The following is an 18,465-nucleotide window of genomic DNA, read 5'->3' as shown; positions in this document are numbered from 1 at the left end:
GGTCAGGCTGGAGAGGCTTGGAGCAGCCTGGGACAGTGGGAGGTGGCAGAGAGTGGAACAGGGTGATCTTTAACGCCCCTTCCAACCAGGCCATTCCATGACTCTCTGTGGACAGAGGAAAGTCTGTGGCTTTACCTGATACCTCCCTCAAGCAGAAAAGGGAATCTAGAAAACCAAGTCAAACTTTTGGAGATGCATTTCGTACTTTTGATGATGACCTTTTCCTGGCTCTGGCAAGCTGAGCTCTTCCTCCTTCCTCAGTTATCAGCTGGTCATCCCTGAGTGCCTGTTGGGCACTGAACTGAGCAGTTTATGCCTCCTTTCGAGAAAGACAGGCGCTGCCAGAGTTCATTCCTGCAATCCAACTGCCAGGGAGCCTGATCAGTATTCCAGCCCTCATGTGCTGTGATGAATTAACAATCAGCTTAAAGACCCAGAGAGCTTTACTCCAGGTGGTAGTTACAACAGCTAGCACACCTTTTAATCAAATACAATTGTTACAGAGGGATTTCTGGACACACACAGCACCACAACACAACCCAGCCAGGAGTGTAGGTGCCATTTAGCCTTAAATTCATGCATGTCCAGACCTTGCAAATTCAGCCTATCTGATCCAAGCCTATTGATTTTTCCATTTTCTGTTTCAAAGCATACACTGCCAGTGAAAAGGGTTATGACATCCCGAGGCTGCCGGATTGCTTTGTGATGTTTCTGTAATTTGTGTGCACTCGAAGGTAAATAACACGATGAAGTAATCAGATGAAAAGTGGGCTTTCATGCTGGCTGAGCATCTCCCAGCCAGCTCCTCCAACAGGGCTCTGCTAAAGCTCAGCCTGTCACCATCCAGCAAACACTAAATGGGTTTGATTTGGTTTTATATATTCCTCCCTGAAATGGTTAAATGCTAATGGTGGACTGTTATTTTTTGGGTTTCAGAATGGCAGAAACTCAGTCCAGGAGGAATTATTGCCTCTAATTTGTTATTTCAGCAAAACTGTGTCTTCTGTCTCTGTCAAAAAGCACGTAGAAGCTCTTGGGAGCTGCAGATTTCATTCCAAGTGCTCCAGCACTGTCACTCTCAGCCACATTGCTGTGAGCACATCAGCACTGGCCAAGAGCAGGGAGGGTGGCAGTGTTGGGAAAATGCTACTCAGAATAAGCAGCAAGCAAAACCCTTGAGCACCACTTTGAAAACCAGGAGAATGTGGTTGGAGCCCAAAAACTCTGAGGAGAAATCCTTCCTGGGTCTGTAGCATTGTGCAGAACTTTAAAATATGGGATCTAATGGCTCCACCGTGTGCCCTTCTGTGTGGTTCAGGGCGAAGTGACCAATTTGAGGCATGGAATTAGATTGTTGTCGTTGTTTCTCAGAATTTCAGGTCTGAGAAACCTGCAGTCATCATGCCTTTTATCATCAAAGGTAGAATTATTTGACTGAGAATCTAATTTAAGATCCCTAAGCTACAAGATGCTCTCAATTGATACTGAATTTTCTGGGTTTAGGCCCTGAATAATTATGAATTAGTTTTGAATTTGATTCTTTTTTCATTGTGGAATCCTTTTTTATTCTAGTTTGCTTAATTGCACTTCTTATTTCTCCTGCATGTCCCTTAATGCCTCTGCTATAGATGTTTTTGAGAACTAAAAGAACAAGTAACGGGCCTGGACAAGCTGTTTCATGCAGCCTGTTACGGGGATTTCCCTCAAGACCAGTTGTTTGCACACAGTTATTTTTGCTTAAAACTGAGGAAATAATTAAAGCAAATCCCCTGTGTGCCTTGGGAGAAAGTTCTGGTTGAAGCCGTATTGAAGCAGTTTTCCCTAACAGGTTTTTTGTTTGTCTTTTTTTCGGAGGCATGAAGTGCCTCAAATAAAAATGCCTTAGGAAAAATTTCATCACTGAAAGAGTGGCCAAGCTTTGGAACTGGCTGCTCATGGAAGTGATGGAGTCCCCATCCTCAGAAGCATTCAAAAAATGAGTAGATGCTGCGTTTTGTGATGTGGTTTACAAGCAGGGGGAGATTGGGCAAAGGCTGGACTTGATCTCAAAGGTCTTTTCCAACCCTGTTAATTCTGTGATTTTGTGATTCTATGATTCGAGATGGAAATGACCTCCAACCTATGACCTAACACCACCTTATGAGCCACACAATGGCGTTGTGTATCTCACCCAGTCTGATTTTAAACACCTCCAGCGACAGTGACTCCACCACCTCCCATTCCAATCCAAACCAGTCCTTCTGTGAAGAACTTTTTTCCCAATGTCCAGCTTAAACTTCCCCTGGTGCAGCTTAGAACTGAATCCTCTACTGGTTCCGTGGCTCTCAGTTGTGCAAAAGCCGAAGGAAAAGCTCTCATGTCCTCATCCCCTCCCTCAAGCTGACTCGGGCCTACTTCCAAGATGAACTTCCCAAGGCTTTGACTTCCCTTTAGGCTGGCCTAAAGTGTTCCAGGTGACCTTGTGCTGGGTGTCAGCACTGACCAGGAAGAGGAAAAGCCCTGTGGATGGCGGCCGTGACTCCAGAGTCCAGCCTGGACAAGGGCCCCGCTCCTGCGTTTGGCTCCGGCTGCACAAGCCGAGCCCTGACACCAAAGCTTTACAACAGCTTCCACCTCGACAAAACACGCGTGGGCTGCTCCAAATGTGCTGCTGGCAGGGGAGCGGGAGACGTGCGGGGTTTATAAGGAGCTTTCAAGTTTATTTATGACAAAACAACCCTTGTGCAGGGAGCTGGGATGCCAAGGGCCTGCCATCCTTGCATCCCGCTAATGCATTTACGTGCTCCCTCTGCCTGACGCTGTCTCTCATTTTCAGCTTGTAGCTTTAATAATCTATGCCGCTGCCTTCTGTACAATATTCCTCCTGCAGCTTTCCTTTGACAGCTCTGGTTTTAATACAGGATAAGCACCAAACTCCAGCTGAACCTGAAGACATATTTCTAATCTTGTCCCGCATTTTATTTTGCTTCTCGGAGAACTTCCCGACTCGAACCGAGGAAAAAAGTATTTTTCACGTATTAAGCTGACATGTTGAATAGGTTTCTGGGGGTATCATTAATTCAAACTCCAACTCAGAGTTAGTTGCCTTGTAGTAAAGAGACAAATACACATAAACCCTGGTACTTGGATAATAGGTTTGATTCAATTGTTTATCAGGCAGATTGCAACAATATGCCAAGCATTCCAGTCCAGGGAAGAATCCCGTTTTTTGAGGTGTTGAATGGAAGTGTCAGAACAGCAACGTGCCTGCCTGCCTGGATTTTAAGATATAGCCTGAAGTACTGGTTGAAACAAAGAATTAAATTGGATGGCAACATGAAAATAAGAAACAAGGAAATGCTGACTGTGAAATAAGTGTTTCAAGGTAATTTGTTCCGCTATTCTCATCAGGTCATTATGACATTTTCCATGTGCTGTGGTTTGTTGGCTTTTTTTTCCCTATTGTAAGACAACTTAAAACTCCCAGTTCTGCAGTGATGCTGCTAAATTGAAGCATTTTCCTGTAAATTTGTGCTTGTCAGTGTAAATAACAGCCTTTGATTTGTCTGTCCTCTCTCTTCTCCATGGGGAAGGATGTAAATATCTGTCACCACTAGTGGAAAAGTGGTGCAGTGCTTGATTATGGGATAAATTTAGCATTCCATGGTGCTGTTTGAGCTGGAGGACTGGAGCAGGCTGAGCTGGGGGCAAAGCTCGCCCAGCTCTGGGATCTGCTCCCTGCAGGAACTTTGGGAAGTGTTTGGTGGGGGTATAAAGCTTAAATAAAGGAACTGCTTGATATAAATTGCTGAATAATCCCCAGAGCTTGCTTTCTGCCGGAGATATTCTTGCTTTCTTTTCTCCCCCCTGTTTTTTTTTTGTTTTGTTTTTTTTCACCTTGTTTGTGCCTTCATTTAAGGATATTCCCATTCCTTAGGTCTCTTCCTGGCTCTCTCCCTGGCCTGCCTTGGTTCCTGGGGGATTCCAGACTCCATGGACAATTTTGAGGTGGCTGTCTATTCTTGCTCCTTTCTAAAACGGAATTTGTTCTGTCACCAAACAACTCCCACCTCCAAATCTCGAAAAATTTTCCCACACAGGAAGTCTGGCTTGAAGAAATGTTTCAGCAGAAAAAGTGGTAAAATAATGATTCGAATTTTTATTCTTTTTACATTTGACCAGCTCTTGGAAATCAAAGCTGTTTGAGGAATTCAGGGTAAAACATTATTAAGTGAGGTACCAGTGATACACCTTTTGATCAGCTCTGCTGAAAGAGACTCTGTGAACCAGCCTGACCTCTGGTGTCCCCTTTGTGTAACCCCTGTGACACCAGGTTTGCTATGAGAAATGGAACAAGATGAATAATTAATCCATTTGCTGGTGTCTGAAACAGTGACACAAGGTTGGCTTTAGTCACATGTTTTATTAATGAGCTTTGAAAACAATTGCTTTCTCCCAGCAATAGACTGCTCTGAGCTTTAGACTGCAAAAAAAACCAAACAAAAAAAGGGCTGGAGGGAATATCTGGAGTTTTTTTGGTTGTCACTGTTGTTCCCCCCCGTCCCCAAGGCATTCACAGAATTCGGTCACTGCGTCCAAACCTTGTGAAAAAAGGTTGTGAAGTTGTGAAGAAGTGAAACGGGGAGCAAAGATGAAATAAATTTTAAATCATCTCAAGACATTCAACGTGCTCAACCTGAGGGAGCTGAAATATGAAATATTTTGGAAAGCAGCTCACACTTTTACACATTGGGTAAGGAGAAAGAGTGTTTCTTTGGTAATGTAAAAATCAGCGTGCCAATTAGGGGAACAATGTTTCTGTGTCTCAGTTAGACCTCATTAGCTACAGAAAACTCAAAGCCCAACTTTTTGCAGCAATTCCCCCCCCCAGCTGTAGCTACCTGTGGGATAACAACAAAACCACTGTCCTAAAAAGTGAAAACACCTTTATTAAGTGAAGATAATTGTGCTCATCTTCCTTGACCTTTCAATTTCCTGATTTTTATTCTGGCTCCCAAGGGCAGCAGCCATCAGATGTCTGGTTTTGTTATTAATATTTACTAGGAACATCCTGGTTTCTTTAGGAATAAGCAGTGCTGAAGGAAGTAATTTTGGACAGAATCCCCAATGATCCTTTAATCACCCAATAAATTACAGTGCAGAATTATTAGGAAAATAATGCTCCAATAAATATGATCTTCCCAACTTACATGCAAATTGAAGCTTTGCCTTCCTGCTCAGAATTGTTCCAAATGAATTTGTGGCCAAACACTGGTATGTTCCAATATCCTGATTTTTATGTGGGTTATTGATTGCCAAGCTGCCTCCAACCAACCTGTAGTGATAACTCATGGTAAGATCAATATCTGTGCCATTTTGCTTCCACCTTTGAGGGGAAAAAAATCAAATTATGCTTATAATTTACAGAGCCTATTCATATTTATCTAAAATAGTGTGCTGTAGCATACCTGTAATGATAAAAATGTAGTTAAATATCACAAAATTAGATCATTTTTCACACACGACTGCTTCTTACATCAATCTTAATGGTAGCAATAATGGTATTCTTTGGAAAATCTTTACTTTAGTCACCAGTCTTCACCCAAATGTCCACAAAATGTAATTATAACTTATTCACACAAAAATATCCACTCAGTCAGGAGGGGGTTTTATACCTTGTCTACAGCTACATTATTTTTTACAATATGAGTGGTACCTGAGTATGCTTTGCAGTCCCTTGCAAATGATTAATCAGGGATTTGGCAACAAAAATGCTTTGGAGATGTAGATCAGGAAGGATTGCACTTCAGAGGGCAGAACAAAAGCTGAGGGGGAAGTTTTTATACAGCAAGTCCGAGACTGATCATTTAATGATGAGAATACTGCTATTTTAAATCATGATTTGTCCCTCTTAGTCCACTAAGCAGAAAATGGATTGTGTCTGCAACATTACCCAGCTGTTTACAGATGTCAGAATACAATTTCTCTTTCAAAGAAAATAACTATAATGTGTTTCAGGAAGGGAATTTTTGTGGCTTTGCCATTAGTCATGCTAGGGTTGAATTTTCCTTGCTCATGTGAGGGCCAAAGGAAGGATAAGGGACTTGGGTTTGGGGTTTGTTAATGCCACTTTTTTAGGTGGTCAGCAACCCCAAAACTGCGCAACCAGGTATTTTCTTCTCCTGGTTTTATATCAGAGCCACAAATTTATTTGTTAATTTGATTTTATCAAATTTTATCCTTTGATCTCTGGGTGTGATTCCAAGCCCTCCATCGGGTGGAAGGTTCATACAAAAACTGCCAATGGGCTCCTGGCAGTGCCCAGACCAAGGGCAGTCATCTCCTTCTTAATTATCTGAAGGATCACAGCATAAAAATGATCCATTTCTGCTTTTTTGCAGAGCTCCTGACAGTGAGGGCAGTTTCCCCAGGTAACAGATTGAAGCAAACTCACACTTTACCCCTGGAAATCTGACCTGGATGCACAGGACTTTGTCGGTCCCCTCCCAGACCTCTCTCCACATGCTCACACTGCTCGGGAGTTGTTTTTGGGCAGGAAAATTTCCACACTGGGCTGTGGAATGCAATTCTGTGCTCCAAGGGAAATCTCCACAAGTACAGGGAGTGCCCTGACCTCCAAGTGAGCACTCGTTGTTTTGAAAGGTAATGGCATGATAAATACGAAATCAATGGAATTCTGTGAGCAGATTCTAATGACATGAAATGGTTTCTTTGGGTTGCTGTCTCCCCTTTCATGGCTGCATCCACACTGAAAAATTTGGGTGCAACACTCAACTCTCTGGAATTCTTCCTACAAATTCCAGCTGAGTTCTGGTGTTTCTGCACCTCTCCTCGATTCCTTTTTAATATTTGCTTCAGTTGGCCCAGGTTTTGCTGTTATTTTAGAGGATTAGCATTCACATTTTGCCATATTTCAGGATTTACATATGCTCCAAGTTGTCTAAAGCTTTCCATTTTCTAATCTAAGATATTCTGGTATTTAATTTGCCAGTTCTCTTTAATTTCAGAATCAATCACTGAAATAACTGCTGTCATCATTGCATGGCTCCCAATTAAGGCCTATAATTGTTTTTCCAAACAAATGCAAAGACGTTGGCTTAGTTGCAGCAAATGAATTCTTCACAGTATCCCCATAATCATTCTAATCACCATGGTACAATGATTATTAAACTTTGCATATAGATCAGGGGTTCAGCTCCTGGTGTGGGCTTTTTCCCTAATTAATATGTTTACATCACTGAAGGAAGCGAATTAATGAATTCATGTGGTTGACAATGATTTAATGACTTTGTGTGTTCTGCAGTGTATTAAATCACAGAAATCTGGGTAATTATTTTAGGGAATTTTTAAGGTAAGCCCACCAAGGCAAAGATCATCTACGTATTTTTCTGAGTTTTTTCATGCAACCATTGGAAAATATTTCCCCTCAATTACAGGAAATACATCCTGGATTGTTTTTCTTTGACAAATTGTTTCAGAGCCTAAACTTTAAAAAAAAAAATTCCTGTATTCTGATGGTGAATTGATCAGTTCCCCAGGAGCCCAAGGACTGTGAGTGGGTATATGCTCACACGATTTAATAAATCATCTTTTCGGTGTGCCTCTGTAACAAAAATATCAATATCTTTATGACTTCATTGTGTTCTATATTTCTTAGATTATTTGCATCCAAATGGAAATGTCCTGCCAAGCCACCTGAGGCTTTCTGGTAATTGGGAAGAGGACTTGCAAAACCCCCGTCCCTGTGCAGCACTTCCAGTGAGGAGGAAAATGGGAAGCTGAAAAACTCTTCCCTGGAAACAAGGCAGCAGGAGGTGAAGGAGCTTTTAATCCCACCCCACTTCTGAGGGAGAATCTGCGCTAATCCAAGGAACAGCATTCCAGGGAACAAGGACATGAGAGCAGGGCTGCAATTTCTTTGCCAAGGGTGGATTTTTGGGATTACTGGGAATCGTTCTCCAGCCTGATGCAATGATTACTAACATATTTGATGCCATTTGCAATCCTTGTAGACTTTGTGCACTGTTTCCTCCCTTTCATTTTTGTGTTCCAGTTATCCTCGTGCGGCTTGGATTTGGATTGGATTTGAATCTCTTTATCTCCTTTTAGTGCAGCACTCTGTGTTGGGCTGAAATATTAAAATGTTGTTCTGACGAATGCTGCTTGTGCTGCCTTTGGATTTATTTATTGGTTCCATTGACTCCTCTCAGAAGATTATTGAGGAGAAAACACCCTCAATTTCCAACCTGCATGAAAATTCAGGATTGTGGGATTGCTCTGGATATTGAATGGAAGTGAAGGAAAAGAGAGCACCTGAAATCAAACAAAAAAGGTCAAAATACTGCTGGATGCACTGCAGGGTGTTCATGGATAGGCTGGAAGTAAAAAAAAATGTTTGTAAAATTCATTGAGTTGGTGATAAACCCTCTGGTGACTATAACCAAAGGAGCTTAAGTGCCAAAAATGATAAATCTAATTTAAAAGTTGTGTTTATTTACCACCAACATCACACCAGGAAACACCTGGAATAATGTACCTGATATTACAGACAATTTTGACTTCATGAAAAAGGCATAAGAGATAAAATTATATTTCTCAGAACATTTATATGGATCTCTTAATGGTTTCAGAGATGCTTCCACCCATATTTTTGTTTCCAGTGTAATCTGTGTTCTCTGTTACTTCCAAAGGGAAAACTGTGTCTCATTTTTATTACTCAGCCCTTCCACCTACAGCTGTACACAACTCTTGCACTGTGCTTCTCAGACACACAATATTTTGAGGAGGAGTTGCAAAAAATTATCACCACATTCGACAGGTCCATAAGAATAAATGAGTACCTAGTAAAATAAAACTTTTAGGAAATGCTAAGCATTCTTTTTTATTATTATTTCAAGTAAAGACATTTATCAGCATATTTCTTGATGTAAAAAAAATGCTAAATAGCAAATTAACTTGTATCTAACTTTCTTCCTGTTGGAGTGGTTCTATATTTCTGAATCAAAGAGAAACCTCCAGCAGTCCTTGCTGTTCTTTGCCATCACTCAGCAAAGCAGACGATTAAAATTTCATACTGGGCTTGATTTATCTAAAATTGTTGGAACTTTAGAAATGTGGACTCAGACCTTATCTGACAAAGCCAGCATTAGCTGTGGTGAAATCAAAGAAAAGTGAAAATCTCCCTGCTCCTTCCAAGTCGTGGTGTAATTGCAGCCGTGATTGCCTGATAACTTTTAATTGACCTCGGGGCTCCAGGATCCACCCCCAGATTCTGATCTCGTGTCCCCGGAGCCCCTGAGGTTTTGCAAATAAAAAAAAAAAAAAAAGAGTAATGATGAAAAAAACCCCGACAATTTAATTAATGGGTGGGTAGAAAAAAATTAAAGGTTATGGATAAAATTATGGATCTCAAATATGGGATGGGGGACACTTCCCAACTCTCCGGCCTGATAGAAGCTGCTGCCTCTGCTCTTTGTGGATGTGAGGAATCCAGGGGAGGATACAAGAGTCCAGGAATTTTCTAGGAAGCTGCTCAAATATGAAACAGAAGGGTGGATGATCTGGAAAGACTTGAAATTCATAGCCTGAACCAGCTGATGTTCATGTTGAGGACAGGGAGAGCAAATGGGTTGGGAAATACATGAGGATTTCTACTTGTAGGAGGAGAAGTTGCACTGTGAAAAGGAAATTAAGGGCTCCTTTCACAAAGGAAAATAAAGAAAATAAGGGTTCCTTTCATAGCACAGTGTCTGGGGACAAATCAAGCCATGAAGTCCAAAAACCAAGCTGATAACCAGAGATGGCACTTTCCAGGGAAGGCTGTGGCAGGAGCAGTTAAAATCTCTTCAATAAAATATTCTCTAAGAATTTGATAGGACAAGATTTTCTTTCATGTCTTGCTTGAATGATTTATTTTTATATGTATAATTTTCCTTCACCTCCATCATTACTCTCCTCATTATTTTCTGAAGAAAGCACAACGTCTTTTTGTTTTGTTTTGTTTCCTTTTCCCCCTAGATTCTCAGCTTTTCCTCTTATCCAACTTGGATTTCCAGATCCTTGGGGCACCAAGTTATATAATAAATGATGAGTCCATAATTACTGAATAAACAAAAAATCCTCTGTACCACGGGTTTTTTAAGTGACTCTTCTAAGGTGTTGGAGCTGTTTCTCTAAACAAACACCATAAATAAGCACATGGAAGGCTGAAATTAGAAAAGGGGAAGGATGCTGCTTTTCTGCTTTCCAAGCATTTATTAATAAATGGAAAATTATAAATTTTATCAAGTGCAGATACTCCATGCTTCCATTTTCCCATTTTCCACAGCTGCTCTGTGGATGCAGAATTAATTCTGTATATACTTTTTTTTTTTTTTTTTAACACTTTGGGGATGATTTTCAATTCCTTTCTTTTCCTGTGTTAATTTTCTTTACAGCAAAGCGGCAAAAATATTTTTCCTTCATTCCTCAGATTTACTCTAAACTTTGTATGTCCTTGCTGTGAGCACTCACCAGATTTTGGGGTGTTTATTTCTGGTGGTGCAGTGACTAAAACACAACTCAAAGAGCCACAGTGAGACAGTATTTCCCCAAGGTTGACTTCACCTGTAGTACGGCAGTGGATATCCTTTAGCTGTGCAGTTCAGGAGGATCTCTGCATTTGCTGAGCCCATGGAATAAGTGATATCATATGGCTCTTGGATAAAAATAGGCCCGTGAAGGGTTTCTTCGCCTGCGAAAGAAAAACAATAATTTAAGATTAGATGTCTTTAGCGTGTCCTTCCACATAAAATTGTCCTTTGGAGTCCTTTGCTTTCAGCTGCAAGTTAAAGTCTGCTATTACATTCAGCAGAGAATCCGCCTCCAGACACTGGACTGTTAAGGGGGAAATATTTCAAGGCTGATTGATAATAAAATCCCAGAGCTCAGGTGCTGCTGATTTATTTTGCAGGTGGCAGTGAAGCTTCTTTGCATATTTCCCAGGGAAGCACTCTGGCCAGCTGTTTAAAGGTGCCCATCCACCTCCTCCTCGTGCTGGACTGGCAGCAGGAATTGTGGAATTGCGGTATTGTGGAACTGTGGTCTCTGTCACAGCACAGTCATAGGGAAACACTCACCTCCTCCTCCTCTAACCCTTCCCATCCCTTGAGAGATTATTTTTGTATATTTGATGTCTACTTTTTTTTATACAGGGTTTAGGATTCTTGATTTTTTGTTTTGTTTTGTTTTGTTGTTGTTTGTTGGTGGTTTTTTTTTTCCCCTTCCCTTTTTCAATCCTTTTAAAATAGGAATAGCATTACATAATCAACTTTTATTTCATATCCAAAGCTAAATGACTGATTGAAGGAAAAGCAGAACTATTTCTATATTTCATGGTGATCTCCATTGTTCTGAGGAGCAGGGGAGAAGACAATTTGTTCAGCAAACCACGAGGGCAAGGCAGAGCAGCTCTCTGGGATGGTGGCTGGGAATTTGAAGACTTCTTTTTTCACTCTCTCTACAATTGACCCTTTGACTTGTCTTTTCTTTGGGAGGAATTTTCTTCCCTTCTGGGTTCATTTCCTCAGTCCTTCTCGTTACCTTCCCAGAACTGCCAGGGGAGAAGTTGTTCTGAAGTCACAAAATGACCCAGGGATCATCATTCTGCATTTTAAATTCCTGTACCAGCCTGGGCCAGTAGTGAACTGCCTGATGTACATAAAAACACCTACTTCACCTCATAAAAATGTAAATATTTTGGTAAACCTGGGATTAATTTCCCATGTTTTATCCTAAATGGAATTTTGACTCATTTTTCATTTGCAGAATATTGAATACCTTCATTTTATATCCCCTTTCCCATGTCCTTAATGCAGCAGGCCCTTAAAGTGTGGAATAGGAACACAATATTTTACAGCTCCTTTCCAGTGGACATGTCACAAAAATACTGCCCGTGAATTTTAGTAAAGGCAGCTTCTTGCTGTTGTTTTGTTTTCTCTTTAATATCCTTTCCTCGCTGGCTGATCCGCAGCAGAGAATAACATCAAATTTGTGAGAAATGATGTGCACTCTCAGAGCCAATGGTGTCCTAGGAGTCCATCTCTTATTTATAGAAAAGGTCAGGCTGGTCATTTCTAATTTCCTGATGCATCCTTTTGTGTTTCCTATAGAGAATGGCCATATATTTCTTCTCCATCCTCCAGGTTCAATACAATCCCCATTATTTCTCCAGAGATACACATGACAAATGCGTTTTTGTGGGGCTGTTTGCTTTTGTTAAGATTTAAATAGTTCAGATTTTTTTGAAAAATCGATTGGAATATGAATATTTGATTAAATGTATTGTTTCCATACATAAAAATCATGTGTGAGTCCTCAGAGTGGTGCTTGAAAGTAAATATAAACTCTAGTTATGGAATGTTTGATGAGAAGTTAAAATGTATTTATTTCTTTACGATGCCAAATCAGTTTGATCACCATAAAGACCATAATTACGCCAGCCTGAATTCAAAGCTGAAGCAGGAAAATGAATCATCATTCCTTCTTTCATTACATGATATTGTCTTCAGCCAATGCGGGGATGAACACAGCGCTAATGGAAGAGGAGGAACGCTGGGTTTTCCATAATTATGGAAGAACAGGGGGTGTCCCAGTGCTTCCCAGTCCCTGGGCAGCGGGTGGAGATGTCACACCCTGATATTCCTGTCCAGTGCAGTTTAGGAGGTTTTAGTCAGCCATAATAAATATTTAAATATTTATGCTCTGCCTCATCCAGGCAGGGAGGAAGAAGAACAAATCTGGAGTTGCACTTGAATCAACTTAATTTCCTAGCAAATCCTGCTCCCTGTTCTTCCCTGGTTCTGCCTCTGGTTGGATTCACATCCAGCTCCTTGTGAGGTCTCTGCCCAGCTGGAAATGCAAAGGAGAACATCCCAAGAGCAGTTTAGGCTGGCCCAGGCCCAGCCTCTAGTGTGAGTGTGGATAACTCCACAGGCCAATACTCTAAATTAGCTTTTATCCCTTTCCTGCACAGATCTCCCTTCCCACTGGGATTTTTTTGCAAAGTGGAGATGGAATTACCATTACTCCAAGCTGCTCGGTGATAATAGCAGATAAAATCTCTTTGGTGAATCTTAGAGCATCCCAGTAACTTCATGATCTACTTGCAGAGAAAGAGTTTAGATTTGCCTGGGAGAATCAGCTCCGAGGAGCCAAACTCCAGAAGATTCACTGCTCCAGGACCAGGAATGGGGAATTCTGGTGGGTTGGGAGCACAGAGAAGCTGTGCCTGCCCCATCCCTGGACATGTCCAAGGCCAGGTTGAACAAGATTTGGAGCAACTTGGAATAGATCCTTAGGAAAGATCATAAGGAGAAGCTTCTAAATGCAAAACTGTCATAATTCACATAAGCAAACCAGATAAGGAGGAATTTATCCAGGCTATTAAGTTCCAGGAAGGCTGTAAATTCCAGGGGTAGTGAGTTTCTAATGAATCTTTCTTAATGTGCCTTAGATAGAGCTTCATATCTGATCCAAAACATTAATATGACTTTATGGGCCAAAGCTGACACCTGATTAAGAGGCGTCTTTTAAATCAGTGTGTTAATAAAACACCTGTCAGCTCCAGCAAAAGGGATGGGACAGGTGAATTTGACCCTTCCCCCTTCTAATGACAGCAGAAAAATTATGAAAGATCCAGCTTATTCAAAGTCAGTTTAATTTTCCAGCTGAAGATATGGGTAAATTTTAATTGGAAGACAGGGAGTTGATGGGGTCCACAGATTTTTGAAAGCCATGGAGTATTTCCCTGCAAAGAGCACCGGGGTCTTTGATTGAATCTTGTCAGAAGCAGAATGAAATTATTATTTCCCTTCTCAAAGGCCTGGACCAGGGAGTTCAAGGACTTTAAAAGGAGCCTGAAAACGAGAGGTAGTGGATGAGACGCTGCTTGGTACCACCTAAAGCAACACACATCCCTTCAAGGAGCCGGATTTTTACACTGGGAGAGAAAGATGGGAAAAGATGAAGCATAAAAAATGGCCATGAAAATGTTCTGTGGGAAGAGAGCACAGGAAGGATTCCCTCTGCCCATCCCCATGCCACACAACTCTCTGAGAGTGAAGCAGCCACGCACAGAAAGGCAGATCAGATCTCATGGGTTTGAGCAGGAAGCAGCAACCTAAGACCCGTAGGATTTTTCCCAAAGGGCCTTGGACTTTCATGTGTTTTCTCCCTTCAGATGTTGATGTGCAGAGCTCCAGAGACACGGGGCTCCTTTCAAGTCTCAGCTTCTATGGAAAGAGTCAAATCGGGGGTACTGGTGGAATTCCACGGTGTCTCTGTTAGCAGACACCAAACCAGGGAGACATTGATCTCCCTGTGATGTTGGGAGAAGGGCAGGCAGTGGCAAGGCACACGGGGGGAAGCCCTGGCACTGCTGAAGTCGGAAAAACCTCTCAGTAATGATGGGAATCTGGCACTCAAGCCCAGGGTTTATAAACGAAACTGTCTTTAAAATGACAGCCAGGAGCACAAGGGTTCCCTTTGACAGAATCCTGGATTCATTGCAGCTGGAAAAGACTTCCAAAGCAGCAGATCCATCCATCCCAGCACCACCACCACCGCCTTCACCAGTCTCCAAGCGCCGCATCCACACTTTTGTTTGAACACTTCCAATGCTGGTGATGCCACCACTGCCCTGGGCAGCCTGTTCCGATCCTTCAGAACCCTTTCCGCAAAGAAATTTCCTCTAATACCCAATCTAAACCTCCCCTGTCTCAGCTTGAGGGAGTGGGAAAATCGTGCCACTTCCTTAAGATCTGAAAAATAATGAGAGCAAGCAGATGAAAGGAGGCACAGCTGGAATCTGGCATTTCCCAGGAGCTGGCACTCCAAGTGTCCCTTCCTTTGTCCCCTCTTCCCATGTGGGATGGATGGAAGTTGCCCTTGACTCACACGGAGAATCCCATTCTTGATTTGGGTTTGGAGATACAACTTTTATTTAATCAGGGCTCCTCCAGCACTAAATGGCACAAAAACTTGAAGCGTTCTCAATTAGTTGGTTCTGCATCCTGTCAATTGTATTCCTGGAGAAATGAGTCAATTTTTCCTGTTATTTAAACAGGATCTCTGTGGTGGGGCAGGCAGGGTGAGCTGAGGTAGATGCGGCAAAAAACTTGCTCTGGTTATGGACTGACTGCACATTTTCCTTAGGTGTGGAAACAAGTAATCAAGCTGTAAAATACAGATTTAATTCCTAATATAACTGTTATTGTCAGAACCTAACACAGAAATTTAAGGTGTAATATATCACAGGTGATAATTAAGGAAGTATTGTGCAAAACCCATGATAGTCATGAGAATTATGAGTCTTATTCAATTAAATATATATAGTGACAAAAGATTTTGTCAAAATGTGATACTCCCAACTTTTTTTTTTTTTTTTTTAAGAGTTCTATAATAACTAGTATTGCTTCAACACTTTCTAGGAATATATTTGGGTAGCAGGGAATTTATTACTCATCTAACAGACACACACATTCCAATCCCAAAATAATTTAGGATGGATCCCTGAATGCCAAAACACGACGTTTTCGCCCCGAGCACAGCAATCAAACCTCGGATTTACAGGATACCGTGCTGCACACAAACCCCCAAATATTCCCTAAAGATTCCAGACCAGGAGTTCAAGTTGCAGAGAAGGAAAATTGCTCCTAATGGATGGGTTGTGGAGAGCACGCAGTGGAGCTGCACTGATTTAAGCTTTCGACGGGAGATGAGCACAGATTTATGAACAATTCATTGTGGGGATGTGTGGAACAGTGCTCCAGGAGAGGGGCTATAAATACACAATGTGTCACCTGCATTAATAATGGAATATTTCACTGAAAAATAAACAAACATGTGAGCAACAGTGCTGAAAATCCTACCTGGGCCTGACTTCTTTTGGCTTCATGAAAAGATTTCCCGAAGACTTTGTGCTGTTGTGGGAGATGCAGACAAGTGAAATAAGAGGTGAAAACCAGCTTTTCATTAGTGTGGGTGATTTGTTTCATGTCATGAACTTGGGCATGTCCTTCAGATGGAAAACTCTGGTGGAACAGACACCTAATTATGGAGACAAATATCCCTGATGAAGTTGGAGGGATGTGCCCTTCTGATGGATACTAATCCTGACGTGCCCCCTTCTCAATGAAATTTCATCTTTTTTTGTGTTGCTGGGCAAGATGAATAAATAATAATGAACCTTTTCCAATCTAGCGCACGAGCATTTTGTTCCCTGTAATTTCAGTTCTAAGGGAGCCCCAGATTCAATGACAGATTCTGTTTGCTGCATTGTGCTCCTGTAATATTCATTTGGCACCGCTGCCAAGCTGACTGAAGGCTTAATTCAATAATTTATACTACAGGAAAAGATAACAGCTATATCATTTAATATCCTGCCACTTAAATAAAGCCAGCACTTTGTTTTCTTCCTAAATTTCTCTGTTTAAAATGTGACTGTGCTTTGCTCTTTTAGAGGACGGGGAGTAATTAAGCTCAGATGATTTTTGTCACTGGAATTTTGTGCGACGACTCCCAAATTTCACTGATAGATGCTCCGTCTTATTAATGTGAGAGAGTGAAACATTGTCTTGAATGAGCACATAACAACTTGAGAAACTGCAGTTCTGCTTATACAGAAAACAAGGAAGGAAAACAAAAAAAAGGAATTGGGGGATATTTCGGACCCATTTGAGTCTTTATAACATTTTGCTCCCACCAAGTGACTCTGGAGACAGAGGGGGACAAAGGAAAAATGCTGCACTCAAAGATCCAGCCACTCTGGAATGGAGAGAAAACATGGAAAAGGCTGGTTTGCAAACGGTTTGGAATTACTAAAGCAAGCAGGGATACATCTTTGTTTCCAGAGGCCACACTTGGTAATTCCCACTTACGCTCGACAGGAAAATTGTTGTAATGTGAAGTTGTACTTAGGTTCTGCAGCACTGAGAGTCCCAGACCCTGTAGAAATCCAGATACAATCTCCATTCTACAGCACTATAATGCAGGTGGGTGTTTAAGCTGCTTGTACAAGTTGTTTAAATTTGGTTTATTTATTTTGAATAACTGGAACAAAATGGCTCCTTCGCAGATGCTTGTTTTTCTCACTAGGGCTGAAGTTAGAGGCATGAATTAAACCAGGCAGGAATTAGCTGTAAGACCCTGACATAAGCAGTGATTTTATATGTAGATAACAAGGTTTTTATCCTGGGATAACACTTAGAAATAATTGAGATCATGAAGATAATAGAAAAACATGTGGAGACCATTTATTTTTGTAGCCCAAATTACTGCCACGGCAAAAACTCCTCAGGACACAGAAAGATCTGATATAGGAATTTCAGGCTGCCACCTACTTCTTGCTTTCAGATGATTGATAGCTCAGGAAGAAAATCTTGGGATATAAATCATCTCAAGCAATGATCCAGGCAAGATTAAGAAACTCTTTATTATCTTACATATAATTGAAGAGGAATGCGAGGGATATTTAAAACATTTTAAACCTAAGGCAGGTCCTGATTTAAATTAGATTATTCAGGCAGGATATTATCAAAATATTTATTGTATTGACTGACTGATTTGCATACATTTGTCACCACAGGACTGGCATCCACTTAAAGGACCAAAACTAAATCTGGAACTTAAACTTTTAGAAAAAAAATGGTCTTTCTTAACCAAAAATCAGGTTGTGAAATTGACAACTGGCTAGTGAAGATCTACATGCGATAGATCAGATCTTGTGTGGCTCTGTTGTGGGTGTTTGGGTAAGATGAATTTTCCTGGCCAGCAGCACTTGCAGATGTGAGAATATTTATGTTTAATTCTTATTTTGGCATCCTGGAAAAAAAAAAAAAAAAAAAAAAAAAAAAACCCAAAACAAAACAAAAAAAAACCAAAAAAAACCCCAACACCACAAAACAACAACAAACAAAACCAAAAAAACCCCACCTCAACTATCATGAGCAGCAGAAGAGAGAGAGAGATTTAAACAGCAAAATGTGGTTGGGATTTCAGAGGATATGTTTTTTATCCTTTGACTCTTCCTGCATTCCAGAAACCAGCTGAAAACAGGGAGCTGCAATCGCTCCCCAGGAAAAAGCAGCAGCATCCTCTGTTGTGGAAAATATCAGGCAAGGAAAATATAATTAGCATTGTATATTCTGTTATTGTGTCTGGCACGCTGAAAGCTCCCAGGCACTTTCAAAATAAATAGAATAAACAGAGATGAATGAAACTGAACTCTGCTAAATATCATCAATGAGGATCTGCTTTATTACTGGCAATTAAGAAGGGAAAGTCAAAACACAAGCTCTCATTATCACTCATTGATTAAAACCCAGTTAGAACATTGCCATCCCAACCAGCCCACTGCTCTGCTCGTTCCGCATTTCAGCACAGAAAGCAGCACAATACTTCAGAAATAATTAGGAACACAGAGTTAGT

The 18,465-nt window shown here is 41.1% G+C and overlaps 1 protein-coding gene across 2 annotated transcripts in view; it reads right to left on the bottom strand.

Moving 5' to 3' along the window:
* The window catches only part of CNTN6 (contactin 6), a 123,385-nt gene that overhangs the window by 69,747 nt on the left and 35,173 nt on the right, over nt 1-18,465 (bottom strand). The window contains exons 3-4 of one of the 2 annotated variants that reach the window (XM_040076140.2): nt 10,606-10,732; nt 5,190-5,314 (exon numbers count right to left, since the gene is read on the bottom strand). In XM_040076140.2, coding sequence (XP_039932074.1) covers nt 5,190-5,314; nt 10,606-10,732 — 252 coding nt within the window. Of the gene's footprint in view, nt 1-5,189; nt 5,366-10,605; nt 10,733-18,465 lie in introns of both variants that reach the window. The other variant, XM_040076139.2, reaches the window with a different exon arrangement.

Source organism: Hirundo rustica, chromosome 12, assembly GCF_015227805.2.
Source record: "Hirundo rustica isolate bHirRus1 chromosome 12, bHirRus1.pri.v3, whole genome shotgun sequence".
Lineage (NCBI taxonomy): Eukaryota > Metazoa > Chordata > Aves > Passeriformes > Hirundinidae > Hirundo > Hirundo rustica.
Note: the sequence above shows the minus strand (reverse complement) of the source record. Positions and strands in the feature narration are given on the sequence as shown.